This window comes from Athene noctua, chromosome 16 (assembly GCF_965140245.1).
Source record: "Athene noctua chromosome 16, bAthNoc1.hap1.1, whole genome shotgun sequence".
NCBI lineage: Eukaryota > Metazoa > Chordata > Aves > Strigiformes > Strigidae > Athene > Athene noctua.
Window position 1 is genome coordinate 736,811 of NC_134052.1, and position 18,337 is coordinate 755,147.

At 49.6% G+C, this 18,337-nt stretch overlaps 2 protein-coding genes across 2 annotated transcripts in view; one reads left to right on the forward strand and one right to left on the reverse strand.

Annotated features, from left to right (window-relative positions):
* Positions 1-9,890, forward strand: part of SAMHD1 (SAM and HD domain containing deoxynucleoside triphosphate triphosphohydrolase 1) — a 28,734-nt gene extending 18,844 nt beyond the window's left edge. Inside the window, exons 12-16 of the mRNA XM_074920322.1 lie at positions 953-1,092; positions 3,903-3,992; positions 5,199-5,303; positions 5,661-5,798; positions 7,884-9,890. Coding sequence (XP_074776423.1) covers positions 953-1,092; positions 3,903-3,992; positions 5,199-5,303; positions 5,661-5,798; positions 7,884-8,006 — 596 coding nt within the window. The 3' untranslated portion in view covers positions 8,007-9,890. The remainder of the gene's footprint in view (positions 1-952; positions 1,093-3,902; positions 3,993-5,198; positions 5,304-5,660; positions 5,799-7,883) is intronic.
* A 4,782-nt stretch (positions 9,891-14,672) lies between these two features.
* On the reverse strand, positions 14,673-17,663 carry TLDC2 (TBC/LysM-associated domain containing 2). Its single transcript, XM_074920593.1, is given in 8 exon segments — positions 14,673-14,808; positions 15,231-15,304; positions 15,841-15,936; positions 16,053-16,205; positions 16,747-16,914; positions 17,478-17,516; positions 17,518-17,637; positions 17,640-17,663. Coding segments are annotated over 8 exon segments (810 nt in total).
* Between the last annotated feature and the right edge of the window lie 674 nt (positions 17,664-18,337).

The window sequence follows — 18,337 nt, forward strand, 5'->3', positions numbered from 1 at the left end:
CTGATTTGACAGCAATTCTTACTTTTAGTAAAGGATGACACAGCAAAATGCTCCTTGTTACTACTGCTTTTCACAATGGATGTGTCAATGGGCTGCTTATTTCCCCTGCATTATCTCTTCTCTCAGTCTGAAGAGATATAGTCTGCTCCTCATGGAGGAGTTCCTGACTTTGATCAACCTTGTCCATAAAAAACAGCCCTCGGTTAAAGCTGTTCTGGTACGTGGCTCTTAGCTTGCTGTTGGAATGTGTTAGGAGCCTCTTAAGCCAGTTGTGGTCCTAGGCGGGGTGTTGCAGAGCTGTGCTCACAGCACATGTCAAAGCTGCCTGGGTATTTCTGGCCAGGGAGTGTGAATAGACACAGAGTGCCGCTGCGTGGTTGTGACAGACAAGCAGCATCCTGACAGCAGCAGTCTTTAGGGCAGCCAAAATTAACCTTTTTGCTCTGAAGCCACTTCAAAAGAAACCTGTGTCTTGCGGCTTGTATTGGTGGTGGGAGGCACACTGTGTGCTTCGCTATCATGTGGAGACAGGAGGGAGGACTTTGTTGCTAGCATCCAAAGCCTGAGACATTTTGAAGGTTTAATGGAAGCACTTTATTTTTTTACAAGATAAGGCACCCTTGTCCCTGAGCCGGTTAGTGCTGGGGTCCGGGGTATTCTGCTGAACAAGATTGACCAAGAAGAGGAAGCAACTTCTAGTGAAACAATAAAACTGTTGCAATGGTGAGAATTGAGCTAGTTTTTCCATCAACAGCTGTTACAAATCTGATTATAATCAAGGTGATATTATAAGTGACTTCTCAGTTGTCAGACTCTGTGTTCAGTCATTCTCTGAAAGTGTCTTTCCTGAACCAGCAGTTTTTCTTTTGCTTTAACCTTTGTCCCTGTACATGCATTTTGCTGCAACACTGGATTGTGATATACTTAACAAAAATCAATGCAACTTTGGCAGATAATATCTACTTGGAAATCCTGCATTCAAGTTGTCCGGAACTGAAGGAGGCACGAGAAATTTTGCATAAAATAGAACGACGTGAATTATACAAGTTTTTAGGAGAGACTCAACCTGAAACAATGAGGGAAATTGTAAAGGTAATGTCTGTTGGTGGAAGATTCTGAATTCTGCCCCCGTAAAAATGTTCTCTTAAATTGCTGACCATCTTTTTTTAACCTGTTTCTTTGTGGGTTTTGTTTGTTTGGGTTTTTTTTTGCTTAACTGCTATTCCAGAGAGTGAAAAGTTCTCCTCCTGTCTTTATGTGGTTGAGTCATGAAACATAGGAAACTGGGAAGAGCTTTATGTACAGATAGCCAGAAGAATGGCCAGAGGTAGAAATTCAGATGTTGATTATTGGAGAAATATTTTCAGAAAAAAACTGTTTACTGAAAAATACAAAGTTGCATAAAAAGCTGTTATAGTCCAGTGATTAAGAAGGCTATTAATATCATCTTGTGTTCATTAAAATTTCAGAATAATAAGGAACACATTTCCTTTGAATCATAATTTGTGTGCTTTACTTTGAGAACAAACATCAAAATGAATAATAAATTTCTAATTTCTTGGTATTAAATTCTATACTTGTCATGAGCATGTGTGTATTTTTTTCTGCTGTCTGCTTTTCAAAGCACTCATCAGACATTGGCTTAACCACTGTTATTTTACTTCAAAATAATGTTATATTAGAGCTGACGTTACTTCAGATGTCTCAGCTTTTCTTGTAATGTGCTATACCATGTTATCAAATCATCAGTTAATTATCTTAATTAACTTCAGCCATGATGCTTAAAATTTTCCATGGCAAATTTCTTAAAGTGGCTGTCTCTAGAGAGCCTTAATAAAAATAATTCAGCTCTTATAAAGAACAAGGTTAGAGAAGGACTACTAGATGTCTTACTGCTCCATGTTTTTGTTTGAAGAGAAGGTTTGCTTGTGTTCTTTGTCTAAGAAAAAGTGTTGTTAAGAGATTCTGTATTTTAAAAAGGTAGAAGGAAATAGGAGGAAGGAAAACATGAAATGGTTATATATTGATGGTCAAGTTTCTGCCCTTCTGAGGAGTTCAGGATAGCCTAACAAATAAGGAGATGGGGAGGAGAGTAAATTGCATGAGTTCCACTTTTAAATGATTCCTTTTAGAAGCTTGGGTAATGAAAAGAAAAACCCTCACTTCAAAAATCCAGCCAGAGGCATTGAGTCTTGGGGTATCCAGTGTGTTGTTCTGGAGGGAGTCTGGATCGCTGTGGGTGCCATAATTATATCCAGATAATACTTTGCAGCTTCTGATGCTCAGCTGAAGTAGTGGGGGAGAATTTTTCCTCCTGTGGTGCAGGACTTGCGTGTGCAGGACTGTTGGGGGTTTAACTTCCTCTGAAGTGCTGGAGGTGAGCAGTGGCTAGTGAGGACATAGCTGTGTCTGTTCTGCTCCTTAAGAGACCATGATGCTGTTACGTTTAGAATTATAGAATGGTTGGGGTTGGAAGGGGCCTTTAAAGGTCATCTGGCCCAACTCCCCTGCACTGAGCGGGACATCTTCAACTAGATCAGGTTGCTCAAAGCCCCATCCAGTTTTGTGATCCTCAAGCTGGCCAGAGCCAGGGGAACATCCCAAGTAGCTACAGAGTTCTTGAATTCAAAACTTAAGTTTCCAGTTAGTGGAGACTGGAAGAGGTAACTTTAAAAAAGCAAAAGCAAGGAAACAGTGACAAAGAAAAGGAGAAAGTTGGCATACTTACCTCCTGATACAGACTAGAAATAGAATAGCTTATAAACAGGCTGCCTCCTGCCAGTTGCCTCCTGGCAATTCTTTCCTCTAGGTTTGCTCTCAGTCTAAGCCTCTTCTTGGCTTCTTGAGTCACAACAAACCACACAAATGCCTCAGCTTGGCAATGTGTGTGATTCTCTGCTCTTCTTAGCAGTCTCCCCATCTTTGCAACAGACAAATCATCAGCAAAAATAATTCTGCTAGCTGAATTCCTTCCCTTCCAGGCCTGTCTCCTGGGTGCTCTGTGCTGCACTGGAAGGTTTTCTGCCGTGAGTCACAGTTGCTCCCAGGAAATCTTGTGTCTTCCCCACAACATAGCAGCCCTGGACAAAGCTAAACAGGCAGCCTTCTGTCTCCTGCTCAGCCACAGCCTTTTAATGAGAACTTACCTATTTCCATGAGCAACTACTCTCCATCACGCTGTGCTCCTCTGCGTGGCTTTAGCCTAGCTATCAGCAGGAATATTCTGCCAAATATTCAGGTCCAAAACCAGACAAAACCCGATTGTGGGTCTCAGCTCTTGAAGTAGGCCACCATCCCCTACAAAATTTGTCTAGGAGGTTGCTGCTTCTGTTTTTTGGTTTGGTTTATTTTTTTTTATACTGATCAATGACACTACTGATCAATGACACTACTGATCTTGTCTGTCTTGGGAGTTTTTTTAATATGTTTCAATGTAGAGGTATAAAAGCTTCATTAAGAGGATGAGATCCTGCAGCCCTTCATTTAAAAAAAAAAAAAAAGTTCAGTAAAAACATTTAGTATTCAGGTTTGGGGAACTTAGTTGCAAAACAATTGCATGAATGTACTTTCTGCTTTTGTGGACACTTCAACGTTGTGGATGGACTGACTCCCACCCTCCCTCTCTCTGCCACCCCCCCCCCCCCCATTCTTCCGTCATCAAGTCTCAACCTCTTCCTCCACAGGCTGATAGCATTTCAGTCTTCTCAGTTGTTTCTAAAGATTGGTAGAAAACTTACAGCTAAGGTATACAAGGATTTGTACAACAAATTTCTGCAACGGTAGTCTGTCAAGCTATGAAGAAATGAAAGCTTTAGTTTAGTGACACATTCTGCCATGCATTTTGTTGTCGATATGTGTGCTGATAGTGCATAAATGTAATTTGAGCCACTGTCTTTTTTCAGAATAATAGCCTGGCGAAAAGCATTGCAAATTCCAAGCCAGAAAAGGATCCTCCAGATGTGGAGCTAAAGGCTGAAGATTTCATAATTGATGTAAATATCTCTCAGAGCAGGTTCAAAGTAAAAAATTCTCAATCACAGAGGGCCTTGTATATCATAGTGAAAATCGGAGATATGTTTCAATGTATTTGCAAAGTGAAAACCCACGGGTTTGCCTCATAAATACCATCCTACCTGTTCAGCTCAAGGTTCTGAGCAACAAGCTTCCCTCTTGGGAGGCTGGCTGAGCTTGGGAGGGCCCGGGGACAGGGGCTTCAGGCAGTGTCAGTGGGCTGTCGTTGGGGCACGTCTGCTCCCACTGACACGTGTTCTCCCCTGACTGCCCTCGCTCTGAAAAGGAGCAGCGGGATTTCTTTGGGTTTTAGCATATGGGTGTTAAAGTCGGCAGTCGAGGAGCCACTGCTGCAGCTTATGAGGGCAAGTAAACTATGGGCCCTGGTGGGAGGGTAACGGGCACAGCAGCTTCCAGGTTCTGGTACTGCACACCTAACGCATGGCAATCGCTCCTGGGTTTTGTCTTCTACATAAAGCACTGTGCTGCCACAGCTCAGTCTCCAGCCAGCACTGCTGGGAAGGAGAGAGCCTGGGATAGGAGGAGCTTGAGCAGTCTGCAAGTATCAAATAGCTTAATCCCTGTTCTTGGTTAATTCTGGGAACAGCTAACAAATGGCTTTCCATAGAGTGCATCACAAATCACTCCTAGAGCTCCCTTGCATTGAAGAATCACTTCAGGCTGGGTAAAATTGTAGCAGTTTACTTAGCTTTAAGGTAGTTGACTCTGCTTTCCTTGTCCCACAAATTGAAGTCATGGGCAAGTGGGACACTGCCTGCTGATCACAAAACTGTTGGTGTACCAAGCAGATGTAAATCACATTGTCTAAGCCTTGTGTTCAAAACTAAGCTCTACTGCTGCCTCCATAGGTCGTGTGTCTGGGGGAGGCACAGGCTGGCAAGGGACCAGCACACTTCCACTGTTTGAAACTGGAGCTTTTCAGAGCATGACTGGGAGCTGGTTGGTGTAAATGTGAATATCTACCTGGCAGCTTCAGACCAGAAGGTGGTGGAAGGAGAGATATAAAATGCAAATACCAGAATGTTTTATTAAGTAATCGTTTGTTAATTACTGATCTATTTGATTACTGTCATTTACAGAAGTATAGTGTGTATCCTTTTGTACGTATTGTGAAAAAACTAAAGATGAAGACTAACAAATGCCATTTTCTTTGTTTTACATGCAAGATTATCAATATGGATTATGGAATGAAAGAACAGAATCCCATTGATAATGTTCTCTTCTATTGCAAGGCTGATCCTTCCAAGGCAGTCAAGATCAGTAAAGAACAGGTAGTCTTTTATTTTCTTCAACTGACTTTTGAAGGGCATCTTCTTCACTGCTTGCAGTGGAAGTGATTACAGTCCTTCGTAGCAGTTCTTGCAGGATTTGTGGAGAGGTTGTGGAATCCATGTCCTTGCAGGTCTTCAGTGTGTGTTGTCTGGAATCCTGACAGCTTTTGCGTATGAACAGTATTTATCTTACATACACTGAGAGTCTTAAAAAAATACAGTTGATTTAGCTAAGCTCATGGATTGTAGTGGAATGTGTTTTACTGCTTTCTGTTTGTATTCAGATGAAAAAAAATGAAGTTCAGTGGACTCTAAATGCCAAGAAATACTAAAGCTTATTTCTTTTTTATTTCAAAGGTTTCAAAGCTTTTACCCATGACATTTGCAGAGCAGATTATCCGAGTTTATTGCAAAAATCAGGATCCAAATATTGTTTCAGCTGCAAAACAGTATTTTATTCAGTGGTGTATAGAGAATGATTTTACTAAACCACAGGTAACAAATTCACATTATTTTTCTTGTTCTTAGAGTTCTCCACCATTGTCCATAAGCTTGTTCTTTCACTAAAATCTTGGCATTCAGGCCTTGGCAGAACCACTCCTCGCTAACCTAGCTTCTGGTTTTATTGTGGTTCACATCTGGGTGTGCTTTGGTTTCACTGAAATAAGGATGGATTCGTAATGATTTGACTTATGTCATTTGAAAAGTCATGTTTTTATAACAAAGTTAGTATCAGCACAGGCACTCACTAGTTCATGGATGCAGGTTTCTGCATACAAAGGCTTAAAACAGCACTGAGAGATTAAAAAATCTGGGGAAGAGGTCAGATCAATTCTCCTATTACTTTTCCTCTTTTCCTTCCTTGTTCAGTAGCTGTTAAACTCACTCCTCAGGAGATTCACGGTCAGTCCATTTGCTCTGAGTTAGAGTGGAAAATATCTTTGGGAACAAGGTTGCAGATCTGTACTCTCTGGGCAACTAGTCTGTTGTCTGAGGTGCTTGCAAGTTTCCCTTTTCTGTCAGCTCAAGTTTCCAGCTGTGAGGAAGAAAGGAAGGGGGTATGTTACAGCTCACCTGATGTTTTGTTTCATGTTGGGAAATGTGTCAGAGCTACCCTAAAGTGGAGACTCTAAAGCAGACCCCGAGTCCATACATCCTGCTAAAGGTGGTGGAGGAGCCTGTAACAATCGTGGCTGTGAACAAGTGATGTGTGATACAGCATCACCATCACATCCCCCTTGCAGGAAGGTGGGCACCTTCATCTAAAAAAATTATTATTTGCTGATACTTCCAGTATATCCATTGTTGAAGGGAAGCAGTTATGGTTGTATCAAGTAAGCTTTTCTCAGTAGAAACTTCTAATGGAGCCACTGCACTACACGCATGAGCTGTGCGGTTTCTAGGCTGTAAGTGTCGGTAGGTTTGGTAGATGTGCTGGCAAACCTGCTGTTACATTTCTCCCCTGGTTTTTGCTTTTGTCTGATAGTCATACAAGGGAAAGTAATAGCTTCCTTCAGTTCCTTGCACTTTTTCAGAGATGTTTTCCCCTGTCTGGGATCAATCCTCAAAGTAAAATAAATGCTTATATTAAAATCTTCAAGTTGCTTAAGAGATGCAGTGTGAGTTTGTTCTGTGAACCGTGTATTTTTTTCCTTTTCATCAAGCATGTTATTCTCCCCAACTTGCATCTTACTGGCTAGAGACACCTGCAGGTCTCATTTGGGGAAAGAGCTACATCGTCTGAAACGAAAGACCGCCCAGTAGATGAGTGCTCTTACATGCTGGAGCTACAGCTGTAGGCGTGAGCAACTTGGGTGAAGGCTCATTCTTCTGTCATATTTCTCTTTTGAGAGCAGTTAATTGCAGGAGGGCTTTTCACAAGAGGATCGAGCAAAAAGCTTTCTCTGTTTGTAGTGTGTAGGGTATGGTTGTATCCCATAAGCATATTCTAGTTCAGACATACCCACCTTGCAGGCCCTGGCATGTTGCAGAACATAGCAACATTCATCTCACCAGCTTCTTCCTAAGATCAGAGAGTTTATTGCTCTTTTGACTGCGTTTGCAGTGCCTGAGCACCAGATTGACGTCATCTGACAAGGACGAGCACCACTGCCTTAGGTCGTACCAGTTACTCTACCACCATTGCATAATTTAAGGCAGTGAAAGGCACATCCAAGCACCTACAGCTGGTAGAGTGAAACAGTTATAAATGAGATACAGTGGTGAATTCAGAGGAAACACTTATTATAATGTTTCCAGTTGATATACCAATGCACACAATACAAACCTGCTGATCTTCCTGGGTTTGCCGGTAGTAATTTAGGAAGAGGTGAACTGCCAGTGGTGAAGGCTTCTCAGGTATGTGGGGGATTTTATTTCTCCCCACTAGATGCTACCCCTGCTACAGCAGTTTCCATCTCTGGGATGCACAACCTTCAATGTTTGTTGATTTATAATGCTTCTAGGACCTTGGACTTATTTTTTCTATTATGTCTGACACTGAGCTGCTTTTCCCCTGCTTTAGGATAGAAAGCGAAAGTGAATGTACTATAATTAATGTTTTCTGACTTTTAATAATAGGACAGTGATGTGGTTGCCCCTCATCTAACTCCAATGAAGAAAAGCTGGAATAACAGGAGAGATGATGAACACAGGACAGCTTCAGAACCCAGCTGCAGACAAAGGCTTCCTTTTGATAAGTAACATTTTTCCTTTTGACACTATTCAGTCTGCTTCTTCAGAGGATGGGGAAACCTGAGCAGCAACTCTTCTAAAAGCCAGTTGTATGGACTGTAAGAATTTATGGAACAATGCAGTAATTGATTTTACAGTACATTATATTTTAATGTAGGTACTTAAAGTGCATGTTCAAGAAAAATTAACCTATTACAGCAGAGCAAACTCAATTCTCATTTATTTTTGAATGTATTGGCACTGTGTAGCAAGATAAGTTTAAAGGTTGCAATTCATCATTACTACAAGAACTGCTGAAGACATGTTACTGTTCCTCCTAGTCCTGATCCCTTCTTAAGATGATTGTGATATTGCATGAGCTAGCAGAAAAACTTCTGGTTCAGGTTTTTGGATTTTATTTTTTTTCTCCAGTACCTGAGGAAGAGAGGAGTAAGTATGCTTCTGAAATATAGTGAGGTAACAGAACTTTGAAATAACTGTAGACGGCATCTTCAAAAACAGCAAAACAAATTTCATTTTTAAAAATGAGGGGAGAGGGGAATCTTTAATAACCAAAGATTACTTTTCTGGTATTCGAAAAGCTGACGAAGATGCAGGCCTCTTTCTATAAGTGACCACAATTTTTATTAAGTAACAATGCATTGCAGTGACATGCAGCCTTTTATTGTTTTATAGTGTATTTTTGATACACTGAATGTTATATTTTTACTATTACACTGAACTGCAAAAACTGCTCAAAACGTCCATTTGTTTGGGTGCTTGTGGGAAAGCAGAGCTACCAGGCAGGAGGACGTCGCACAGTTCTTGGCACGGTTGGTGAGTCCTGGCAGGACACTGCACTGGCTCTGCTCTTCCGTGCACCAAGTGCACCTTTGTTTTGCATCACACTGTACTAGGCTCTTCAGGAATTCTTCCACTCGTGTATCTCTTCCCTGTTTCTCCTGGATCTCCAGTTGCTGTTCCTGAGTAATTTTTCTCTCCCTTGTAGAACTATAAGAGTTCTTACATTTTTCACTTACTGGCAGTACTGAAGTGAGTGTTGCTAAATGTCTGTCCAGTTCAAAATTGAATGAGGAAGACCTTTTTCCTCTCATCTTTTACTCAGGTCTAAGAAGGCTGCTTTCATTAAATAAAACCTAAAAGCTTGAAAAAACCTGCCCTCAAAACTGAAAATGCAAAGCAAATGGCTCAGTAATGCTCAGAAATTGGAAGGAGCTTTGGGTTTTTATATCTGAAAAGGGGAAGGAAAAGTTCAGCATTCAGTTTTGACAGCCAGCCACGAGTAACTAGGTTAGTTTCTGAAAACTAACAGAGCAGGAAGTCACTGTGACAGAATGCAGAACTCTCCATATCTGATTGTGTTTCCTTTGCCCATTTTATCACGGAAACTGATAGCTGTAGGCAGAGGAAAGGAGAATGAGTATTCATTAACTTAATTGGAGTTCATTTGTTGACATAACCAGAAGTCGTTTTGCACTTGCTGCTTTCTTACATACCTGTGCTCATGTGTCTAAAGGTGATGGATGCGGTGCAACCTCTGCTGTTCATACCTTTAACAGTATTTCAGGTCTACAGGTGTGCCAGGTAACTATTAGAAGAGGTTGTGACCTCTTTAAAAGCTTTGGAAGAACTTTTATTGTACTTCAAGAAACATCATAGAGTGAAGGCCTTTATCTGCATAAAATCAAGTACTGTTCAGAATAATGTAATTTTGTTATTATTGCTTGGGTTTGTTTTGAATCTGTTACAAAAGGTGCACTTTATACTTGGGAAATATCTTTTGCTTATGTTAAAGCAAAAATTTGTACTTAATGTTAAGTTCTGAGAGAGTGCATTTCTTCTCAAGCATGTTAATCTGAGCCTCTCTGGACTAAGAATAAATTTATAAACAATTATTTTACTATTCTTTTAAGGAGTTGCAGTGTGCGAACTTTATTAAAAACAGTCTTACAGCCAAATGTATTTCTAAAGGACGAATGCTGCTCTGTGGAAGTGTGCTGGCGGACAGCGAAAGCAAGCAGTCGATTCAATGTGAATGATAAAGCAAGCTTCACTTTATTGCAAGAAATCACACCTTATATAAGCACTCACTATAATTATGCATACTAATCGTAAATCTATTGGATACATCTAAAAGGTTACATTATAATATCCCAGCCCTTTCTGGTATTTCGAGTATGTCACAACATCCTCCTTCTTCTGGCTTGTTTTCCCCAAAGGTTGTTTACCATCACAATCAAGGCCTCTCTGTACCTCAGTTTCTCCCTTTGTTAGCATAACTGTCCTTTGTTAGCATAACTGTGCCCTGAATCTCCTTCCTTGTTAGCATAACTGTACCCTGGTTTTTTCCTTTGTTTACATCAGATGGCTGTAATCGGCTCCTGCACAGACCCATGACCTTGTTCTGCAAGCCATTCTCCCACAGAAGTGCAGACCTTCCACCTTGAGGAAATGGTTTCTTAATTTATGTTTACTCAAGTGCAGTGTGAATGGGAACCGCAGTGGAGCCAGCTGAGCTGTGAAGGGCCCTGGGGCCAGGCAAGGGGAGGGGAGCTCATAGAGGTGGTGCCAAGGCTGAGGGTCCGGCCTCTCCTCACGCCTCATGCCAGGCATGGCCGAGCCTCTCAGGCCTCTCACTTCAGCATCCTTCAGGGGCTGCTCAAACTGTTGTGTAGGGGAAAAAGGAAAAGTGAAGTCATGCTTGACCAGCCTGAGCACCCTCAGCAATGAAATGACTGGCCCAGTAGCCGGTGGGTAGATGCTGTCTGTCTCCACAAGCTGTTGAAGTATGGTCTGGATGACCGGTGGGTGGCACTGAAAACTGGCTCAAGGGCTGGGCCCTGAGGGTGGTTGATCAGTGGCACAAAATCTAGTTGGAGACCAGTAACTCGTGGTGTACTCTGGGGGCAGAGCTGGCTCCGGTCCCAGTGGTCTTCATTACTGATCTGGCTGATGGGACAGGGTCTGCCCCCAGCAAGTTTGCGGGTGACACCACGCGGGGCGGGGTTGGGCTGGCACCCAGGGGCCCTGGGCAGGCTGGGGACATGGGCTGACAGGAACCTCATCAGGCTCAGCAAGGGGAGTGCAGAATCCTGCCTCATTCACCAGCCTGGGCCGGGGCCACCCACCTGGGAAGCCACTTGGCTGAAAAGGATCAGGGGTTCCTGGTGGCCCCAGGAGCTGACTGCAAGCCAACACTGTGCTCTTGCAGCAGAGTATGCCAGTGGTGTCCTGGGCTGCCTTAGGCAAAGGGTTGCCAGCAGCTGGAGGATCCTTCCCCTCTGCTCAGCACTGGGGAGGCCACCCCTGCAGTGTTGGGTCCAGTGCTGGGCTCCCAGTACAGGAGAGGCAGGGACATACTGGAGAGAGTCCAGCGAAGGGCCAGGAAGGTGATGAAGGGACTGGAGCATCCACCACGGGGAGAGGCTGAGAGCTGGGACTGTTCAGCCCGGAGCAGGGCGGGCTCAGGGGGCTCCCCCCAGCGCGTACAGAGACCTGGAGGGAGAGTGCAGAGAGGACGGAGCCAGGGTCCTCTCAGTGGTGCCCAGGGACAGGAGCAGTGGGCACAAACTGGCACCCAGGAGGGTCCCTCTGAACATCAGGAAACACTTTTGCACCGTGAGGGTGGCCGAGCGCTGGCACAGGCGGCCCAGGGAGGTTGTGGAGGCTCCACCCATGGAGATACTCAAGAGCCGCCTGAACACGGTCCTGGGCAGCCAGCTCTAGGTGGCCCTGCTGGAGCAGAGGGCTGGGCCAGATGATCACCAGAGGTCCCTGCCAGCCTCAACCATTCTGTGATCCTGCCCCAGCGCCACTGGCAGAAATGTGAAATGGGCCTTGAAGTCACAGGACAGGACGTGTGTTGGTGAGGGGTGAGGCAGTGCTGAGAGGCCTGTGAAGAGGTTCCCGTCAGCCTCCTGGGCAGGCAAGCTTTATTGGAGCCTTTCCTGGTCTGTTTGGTGATGGCTTGCACCTTCAGTGCCTTCTCTGCTGCCACCATTTGCCTAAGGGATCGCTTCTACAGGGCACTGAAGATGTTCCTCCTCTTCTCCCTGAGCTGAAGGTGGGGGCTGCAGGCTGACAGCCCTGGCGTGGGGTGCCTTTGTTGGCTCTGCTTTGTGTTCCTTGCAGGCTGTGCTGGCAGCAGCGGGTGTTTCACCTTAAAAAGCAGCTTTGGTGGGGTGAATCGTGGGCCCTACACGGAGTGCTGCGTGGCACCAGCACGCAGGAGGTCAGGGGCCCCAAACAGCTCCTGGCACGCAGCTGTGAGCATCCAGGAGCCCCCCAGGAGGGCACAGGGGTGGAGGGGTCTGCTGCCCTGGTCAGAGGAGCTGTGAACACCCCAGCAAGCCCACCCTCACAGTCATGGGACAAGGGAGGTGATGGCACTCCCGGGAAGGCTGTGGGGAGCAGGAGAATGGTCATTTTTTCAGCTGGGGAGCTGAAAGGGAGACAAACCTCAGTCCCGCTAACTGATGGGCTCTCAAGAAGCTACATGCAGCCAGGACTTTGCAGCTGGTTGGGCTGTAACCTTGGGGCCTAGGACATTGGAGGGGGTTGGTGGGACTCTGCAAGTGGTGAAGGAGGGAGGAATGAAGAGGCAAGAGGCAGAAAAGCGGTATGAAGGGTTGCATGTGAAAACAAGGCTGGTCAGTGCATTGTCTGCCTGAGTCTTGCACATGATCTGTCTCATCTTCTGTCCTCATCTTAAATCCCTTCTTAGCCTGTGTGGCTGGGTGCTGCAAGGGCTGGGTGCCAGCTGCTGGAGAGGCTGGCAGGGGTGGGTTTGGGGCCAGCACCTGGAGTCAGAGCAAGGCTGTAGGCACCCCTGGCCTGTGGGGTCAGCTGCTGGGGCAGGTGGGAGTCCCGGTGCCAGCTGCTGGGGGTGGGATGAGTGGCTGTATCATCCCCCAAACTGGGTCCATGGGGGAGGTGTGTGTCATTCTGTCTCGATCCGATCTGTTGTCCCCTCCCCACTGGGAGCAGGTCAGGATGAGATGCCCAGCGTAGCCTGAACACCCCCAAGGAGGAAGCCCTGGTCCTCAGGAGGTGACAGGGTGGACAGAGAGTGTGGACTCTGCCAGAGGGGGGACAGGACCCCGCAGCACCCCGGGCTGACCCCCAGAGCTTGCTGTGGGCACACAGCCCTGGGCGGGGACAGGGCATTGCCACGTCCTGCTCAGAGGAGGGAGACAAGTGACTTACATTCATAAATACCCAGTGGAGTGGACAACGGTGAGACAAGTCTCAAAGTCCATACATAAACATACTTTAATTTCCTGCAGTGTATTAATTAGATACACGATAATATATAAGTATATAAGAAATTATGGCAAGCAGTATGATAGGTCTTGCATCACTTAATGATAACAAGGGGGAAAAGAGAAGAAGAGAGACAGAGGTGGGGATAGAGATCACCTGTCCAGGTTCCTGAGTTGGTCCCACCAGTGAGGGTTCAGGGATGCATCTGTCTTCTTCACTACTGCTATCCCTGCCCCTCCTCAATTACACACTTTCCTTGGGTCCCTCCCCCAGATCCACCTACATGTTGATGTATCAGAGGTATGGGGAGGAGTAAGGTGCTTCATAAGATTTTGTTAATCTTGTTAATCTTCATTAGCATACACAGGGATATCAACTTTTAATATGCATTTTGTGGATAATGAAGCAAAGGTCATTCACGGGACAGAATGGCCCCTGAAACTTTACAAGATGCACCGGAGCAGAACCGTCCTGTCTCCACAGGGCCCCCTCCTCCAGCTCATCCTGTGCTACCCAGGAGAGTTTTCTCCTACAATGGGTCCCACAAGAGATGAGCAAGGGTCAACCTTATCAGCTCATTGAGCACAAAGCCTGCATTACCCAGCCTCCATGTTATCCATCCTGTGACTATAGTTTTGTTTTAGGGTATTTTTGAGTGTTTGAGACATTCCTCAAAAAAGTGCTCAGAGGGTCTCTGCCCACCCTCCTCCCTTATCTAGACTAAGTTTTGTCTCTCAACATTGTTTATGCTTCCCCGAGGCTGCTTCTCTCAGTCCTCATTTTGGGGAGTTACAAGTCTCCTGCAGCATGGCCGGTGCTCTCCCGGCTCCTGCCCTGCTCAGCACCACTTGCTTTGCAACCTCACAGCACCGGTGTTGCTTCCAGGGCAGGACAAGGCCGGGCATGCAGCACTGCTGGTTATTGATGAGTGGTGACTGTGTGGCCTTCCAGCCCTGGCAGCATCATCCCCGGGGGCAGTGGCTGGTGGGGCAGAGGCTGCCTGGGCTCGCTGGGTCCTGCTGGCATCACGCTGCTCTCGACACTGGCTCCTCCATCCGGGGACCCTGTGGTGCTCAGCCCTGCCATGCGCCCTCCTCCCGGGGCTCTGCATCGTCCTGGCCAGGCAGGGTGCTGGGTGCCATGGTGAGGGATGGTCCTGCAGCCACCCTGGGGACTCTGTCATGGTGGCAGCAGCATTACAGGGGGGGGCTGACACGCCACAGCAGCCTGTCCCCATCACGCTGCCCCCACCAGCTGCTGGTATATGAAAAGGGGATGTTGGTGGGGACAGGGTGGAGGGAGGCAGAGTTGAAGCTGTGCCCTGTCCCAGCCGGGACCAGCTGTGCATGAGGCATTGGTCCCAAAGCATCACCTCCCCTGATGCCACCTTTGTCCCAAGTGTGGGTGGCGGGGTCAGGCCAGGCCCCACACTTCCAGGTCCTGGACACAGAACTCTTCCCGGCATGAGAGGGTCTCGTTGTCGAAGGTCTCACAGGGGTGGCTGCCCCCATGGTTCAGGTCTCCGTCCAGCCACAGCCCAAACCGCCCACTGGGAAGGTGCCAATGGCACAGTCAGCCGAGGGTCCCCCCTCCTGCCGCTCTGTCCCTGGAGATCTCCCCAGCCACCTCTGGGGAGATCAGCCACATCCCTGTTCCCACTCCCAGGTACCCCCTTGCTGAGGATGCCAGGCACAAGGGACTGGCAAAATGGGGACAAGACAGAACAAGCAGCCACCCTTGGGGCTGCCGCCCTGCAGACAGGAGCAGGCAGGCCTGCCAGCAGCAAGGTTGGGGGGGGATGAAATAAATGGCTGGTGCTGCTGGACAACCTCCACGGGTATTTTTGGGTTCAAAGCGCTGGCGTGTGCCTGGACCCAACTCCACAGGGCAGCTTGGGCTCAGATCAATGCTCCTACAGCTATTGGGGCTGGGGACCCCGTGAGCTGCTGAGACTGCCATCATGGCTCCTACCTGCCCCCACCGATCATCAGCAGGTCCACATCCCCTTTCAGGAAAAAGTTGTTCCTTCCAGTCCACCTGAACACCTGTGTGGGGACAGCAGTCAGCGGTATCATGGGCTGGGCTGCAGCATCCCCACCCTGTCCCTGTGCTGTGAGGGACAACTGGGCAGTGTCCTGGTGATGGCCCGCCCCAGCCAGTAGCTCAGGGCCACCCCCCGGGTCACAGCTGCCACCCACTGATGCCACCAGCAGTGTCAGTGACATACACAAGCCCTGCTGGCACAGGAAGCCATGGCTGAGCTGCCTCCACATCCCCGCGATGTCGGGCTGTGCCTGTGCTGGCATGTGGAGGGTGCCCAGTGACACCTGGCTGGGCAGGGTCCCCTTCCCTGAGCCCCCCACTCCCCGCAGGGCTGGCTGGATTGTGCCTTCTCCTTCCCCAGCCCTGGACAAACCTGGGGGACCACAGCCGGTGGGGTCCCCCAGCTGCTTCACCCACGTCTGGTCAAGTGCAGTCATTTCACCCCCCCCCAACACCTTAGGGAGCCCCTCGGATGGCTGGATCCCAGGGGCATTGCCAGCCCTCCCATACCCATGTCTCGCAGCCTGCAGCCCCCCACCTTCAGCTCCGGGGAGAAGGAGAAGAGGAAGGTCTCCCCCGTCCCGTAGAAGCCATTGCTGCGTTGAAGGGTGCTGGCAGAGAAGGCACCAAAGGCCTGGGGGGAACAGAGAGGGGGAGTCCCATGCCACGGTGCTTGGTGGGGCTCCCCAACACCAGAACACACTCCTCAGCCTGCCGGGGGCAGCTGGGCTGGGGAGGCCCCGGCCGTACCTGTGCCTCTGTGTCCCTGATGAGCAGCAGCGTAGGGGAGCCCGGCCGGGCCCCGCGCTGGTACAGGCTGCGCAGGCTGTAGCCGTCCCGGCCGGTGCAGTACAGCAGGTGCCAGGGCTGCTGCGTCAGCCGGGGGGGCAGGTGGGGGCCCAGCTGGGGCAGAGTGGGCTGAGCTGGGGCAGGCAGGCTGCTCCGGAGCATCCTTGCAGATCTCCCCAAGCACCCTCGTCTCCCCACCGCCCCCCAGGCATCCTCCCCCTGCCCAGCATGCTCCCAAGATGTCGTCCCAAAAATCCTCCCCCCAAGCATCCTCCTGAGACGTCTCCCCAAGCACCCTCCCCCTCTAAGCATCTTCTCAAGAGACGTCCTCCCACCTGAGCAACCTCCCAAAAGGTGTCCCCAAGCGCGCCCCCTCCCCCAAGCAATGCTCCTAAGGGGTCTCAAGCTCCCGGCCCACCCAGCAACCTCCCAGGATGCTTCTCCCAAGAGAACCCTTCTGAGGTGTCTCCCTGAGCATCCTCCCCCAGCACCCTGAAGAGGCACTGCTGAAGTGGCCTTCCCTGGGGACAGGGGAATGTCACCCATCTGGCCTTGCGCTGGGCGAGTTCCTGGTGGGACAGTGGCCATGGCTGCACGGCATGGGGGAAGGTGAGCATGAGGGTGGTGTCCCCATGCTGGCAGGAAGGTCCCTTACCTCCTGGATCTGCTCGTCCCGCAGGACACTGCTCGGCATGCTCAGCATCAGCCTGCACGGCTCTTCCAGGGCCGGGGCTACTGCTGGGGCTCCCTCCCAGCCTGGTGGTCTCTCTCTCTCTCTGACTGGCTCCCTGCATCCCGTGGGCAGCTCCTTGTCCTGGTCGGGCTGGGGGCAGGTGGAGGTGAGCATCCCTGCAGGCCCCAAGGGAGCTTGTCCCCAGACCTGCCCTGTGTGGGGTGTCTGCCATCCTGTGGGCAAAGGAGCCCAAAGACTGCAGGGATGGGCACCTGGCTGAGCCTCCAGCACTGATCCTGGCTGCCCCACCAGCCTGGCTGGGCTATGCCATGCCCTGCCCTGGCACCCTGACGGGCCATGCCACTACCATGTACAGAAGTTCAAGGGTGTGGGGCTGCCCAAGGGCAAGGGTGAAGAGGAAAAGGAGGCAGGGGAGACTTCCTTAGCTTCAGCCCAACCTCTTCCCCCACAGAAGGGGCAAAGCCTGGCCTCCCCCTCCCCTTGCCCATGGCTGGGCTGGCTCCCCAGTGAGCATGGGGTCAGGGATGTGTCTTGGTCCCGGCAGCAGCTGGTGACAAGTGTCTCAGCCACCCACATGCTCAGGGTGGCCCATCACCCTCCACACCTCCCCAGCCCCCCACTTTCCCCAGGATGCCTGCGTTCGTCTGGCCGTGCCCATGCTGCCATGTGGGACCCTGACACACTGCACTTACCAGGAGGTGGTATTGGGCACGGAGCCCCCTCATCATGGCGTGTGGGTGCTGCTGCGGTGCTGGGAGCCGTACTGCTGGGGAGTTCTCGGCACCGCCCCGGGTTAATGTTCACCTGCACTGGCCCCTCCCTGGCCACCCAGCTCATGACACGGGTGGGTGGGGATGCTGGCAGCCTGCCCTGGCCATGGGGGCCCAGGATGTGTCCCCCTGCAGAGCCAGGTCCTGTGTGGTGCTGGGATGCTGGGCAGGTGTCCCCTTCCAGCCAGGCACGGGGAGGCTGTCACCTCCTTTGCACCCTGACTGCTGCCTGGGTGGGGCTCTGGATAGCCAAGGGGGGGCCCCCGAGGCCACGGGGGAGCCCTTGTTTAGGGATCAACGGGCAGGTCGTGCTTGTGTTGCTCTTTGCAACATGACTGTTGCAATAGGTGTAGCCAGTGCCAACATCTGCCTGGCGGACGCGATGGCATGTGCCCCCTCTAGCAGAGCCAGCCTGGGCCAGTGGCCTGCAGTGGGGTGAGCTGGGGCCCCTGGGAGGGCTTGTTCTGGGTCTGGCAGGGTGTTGGTACCAGAGGACAGGGGCTACACCAGTGAGAAGCTTCTTGAACATCCCCCAGCTACAAGTTGGACCCACCTCTGGCCAAGGCTGAGCCTCTGTGGCAATGTATTTAAGTGGAATCTGGGAGCAAGAGTGGGAGTTGTGAGGAGGACACCTGTGTGAACACGGAGGGCAGTGGAAGGAAGGAGGAGAAGGTGGTGAGAGGGCAGGGCTGTCCCACCCCTGCCACCCATGGAAATCTGCGGTGGAGCAGAGGCTGACCTGCAGCCCGTGGAGGACCCCACGCTGGAGCAGGGGCTGTGCC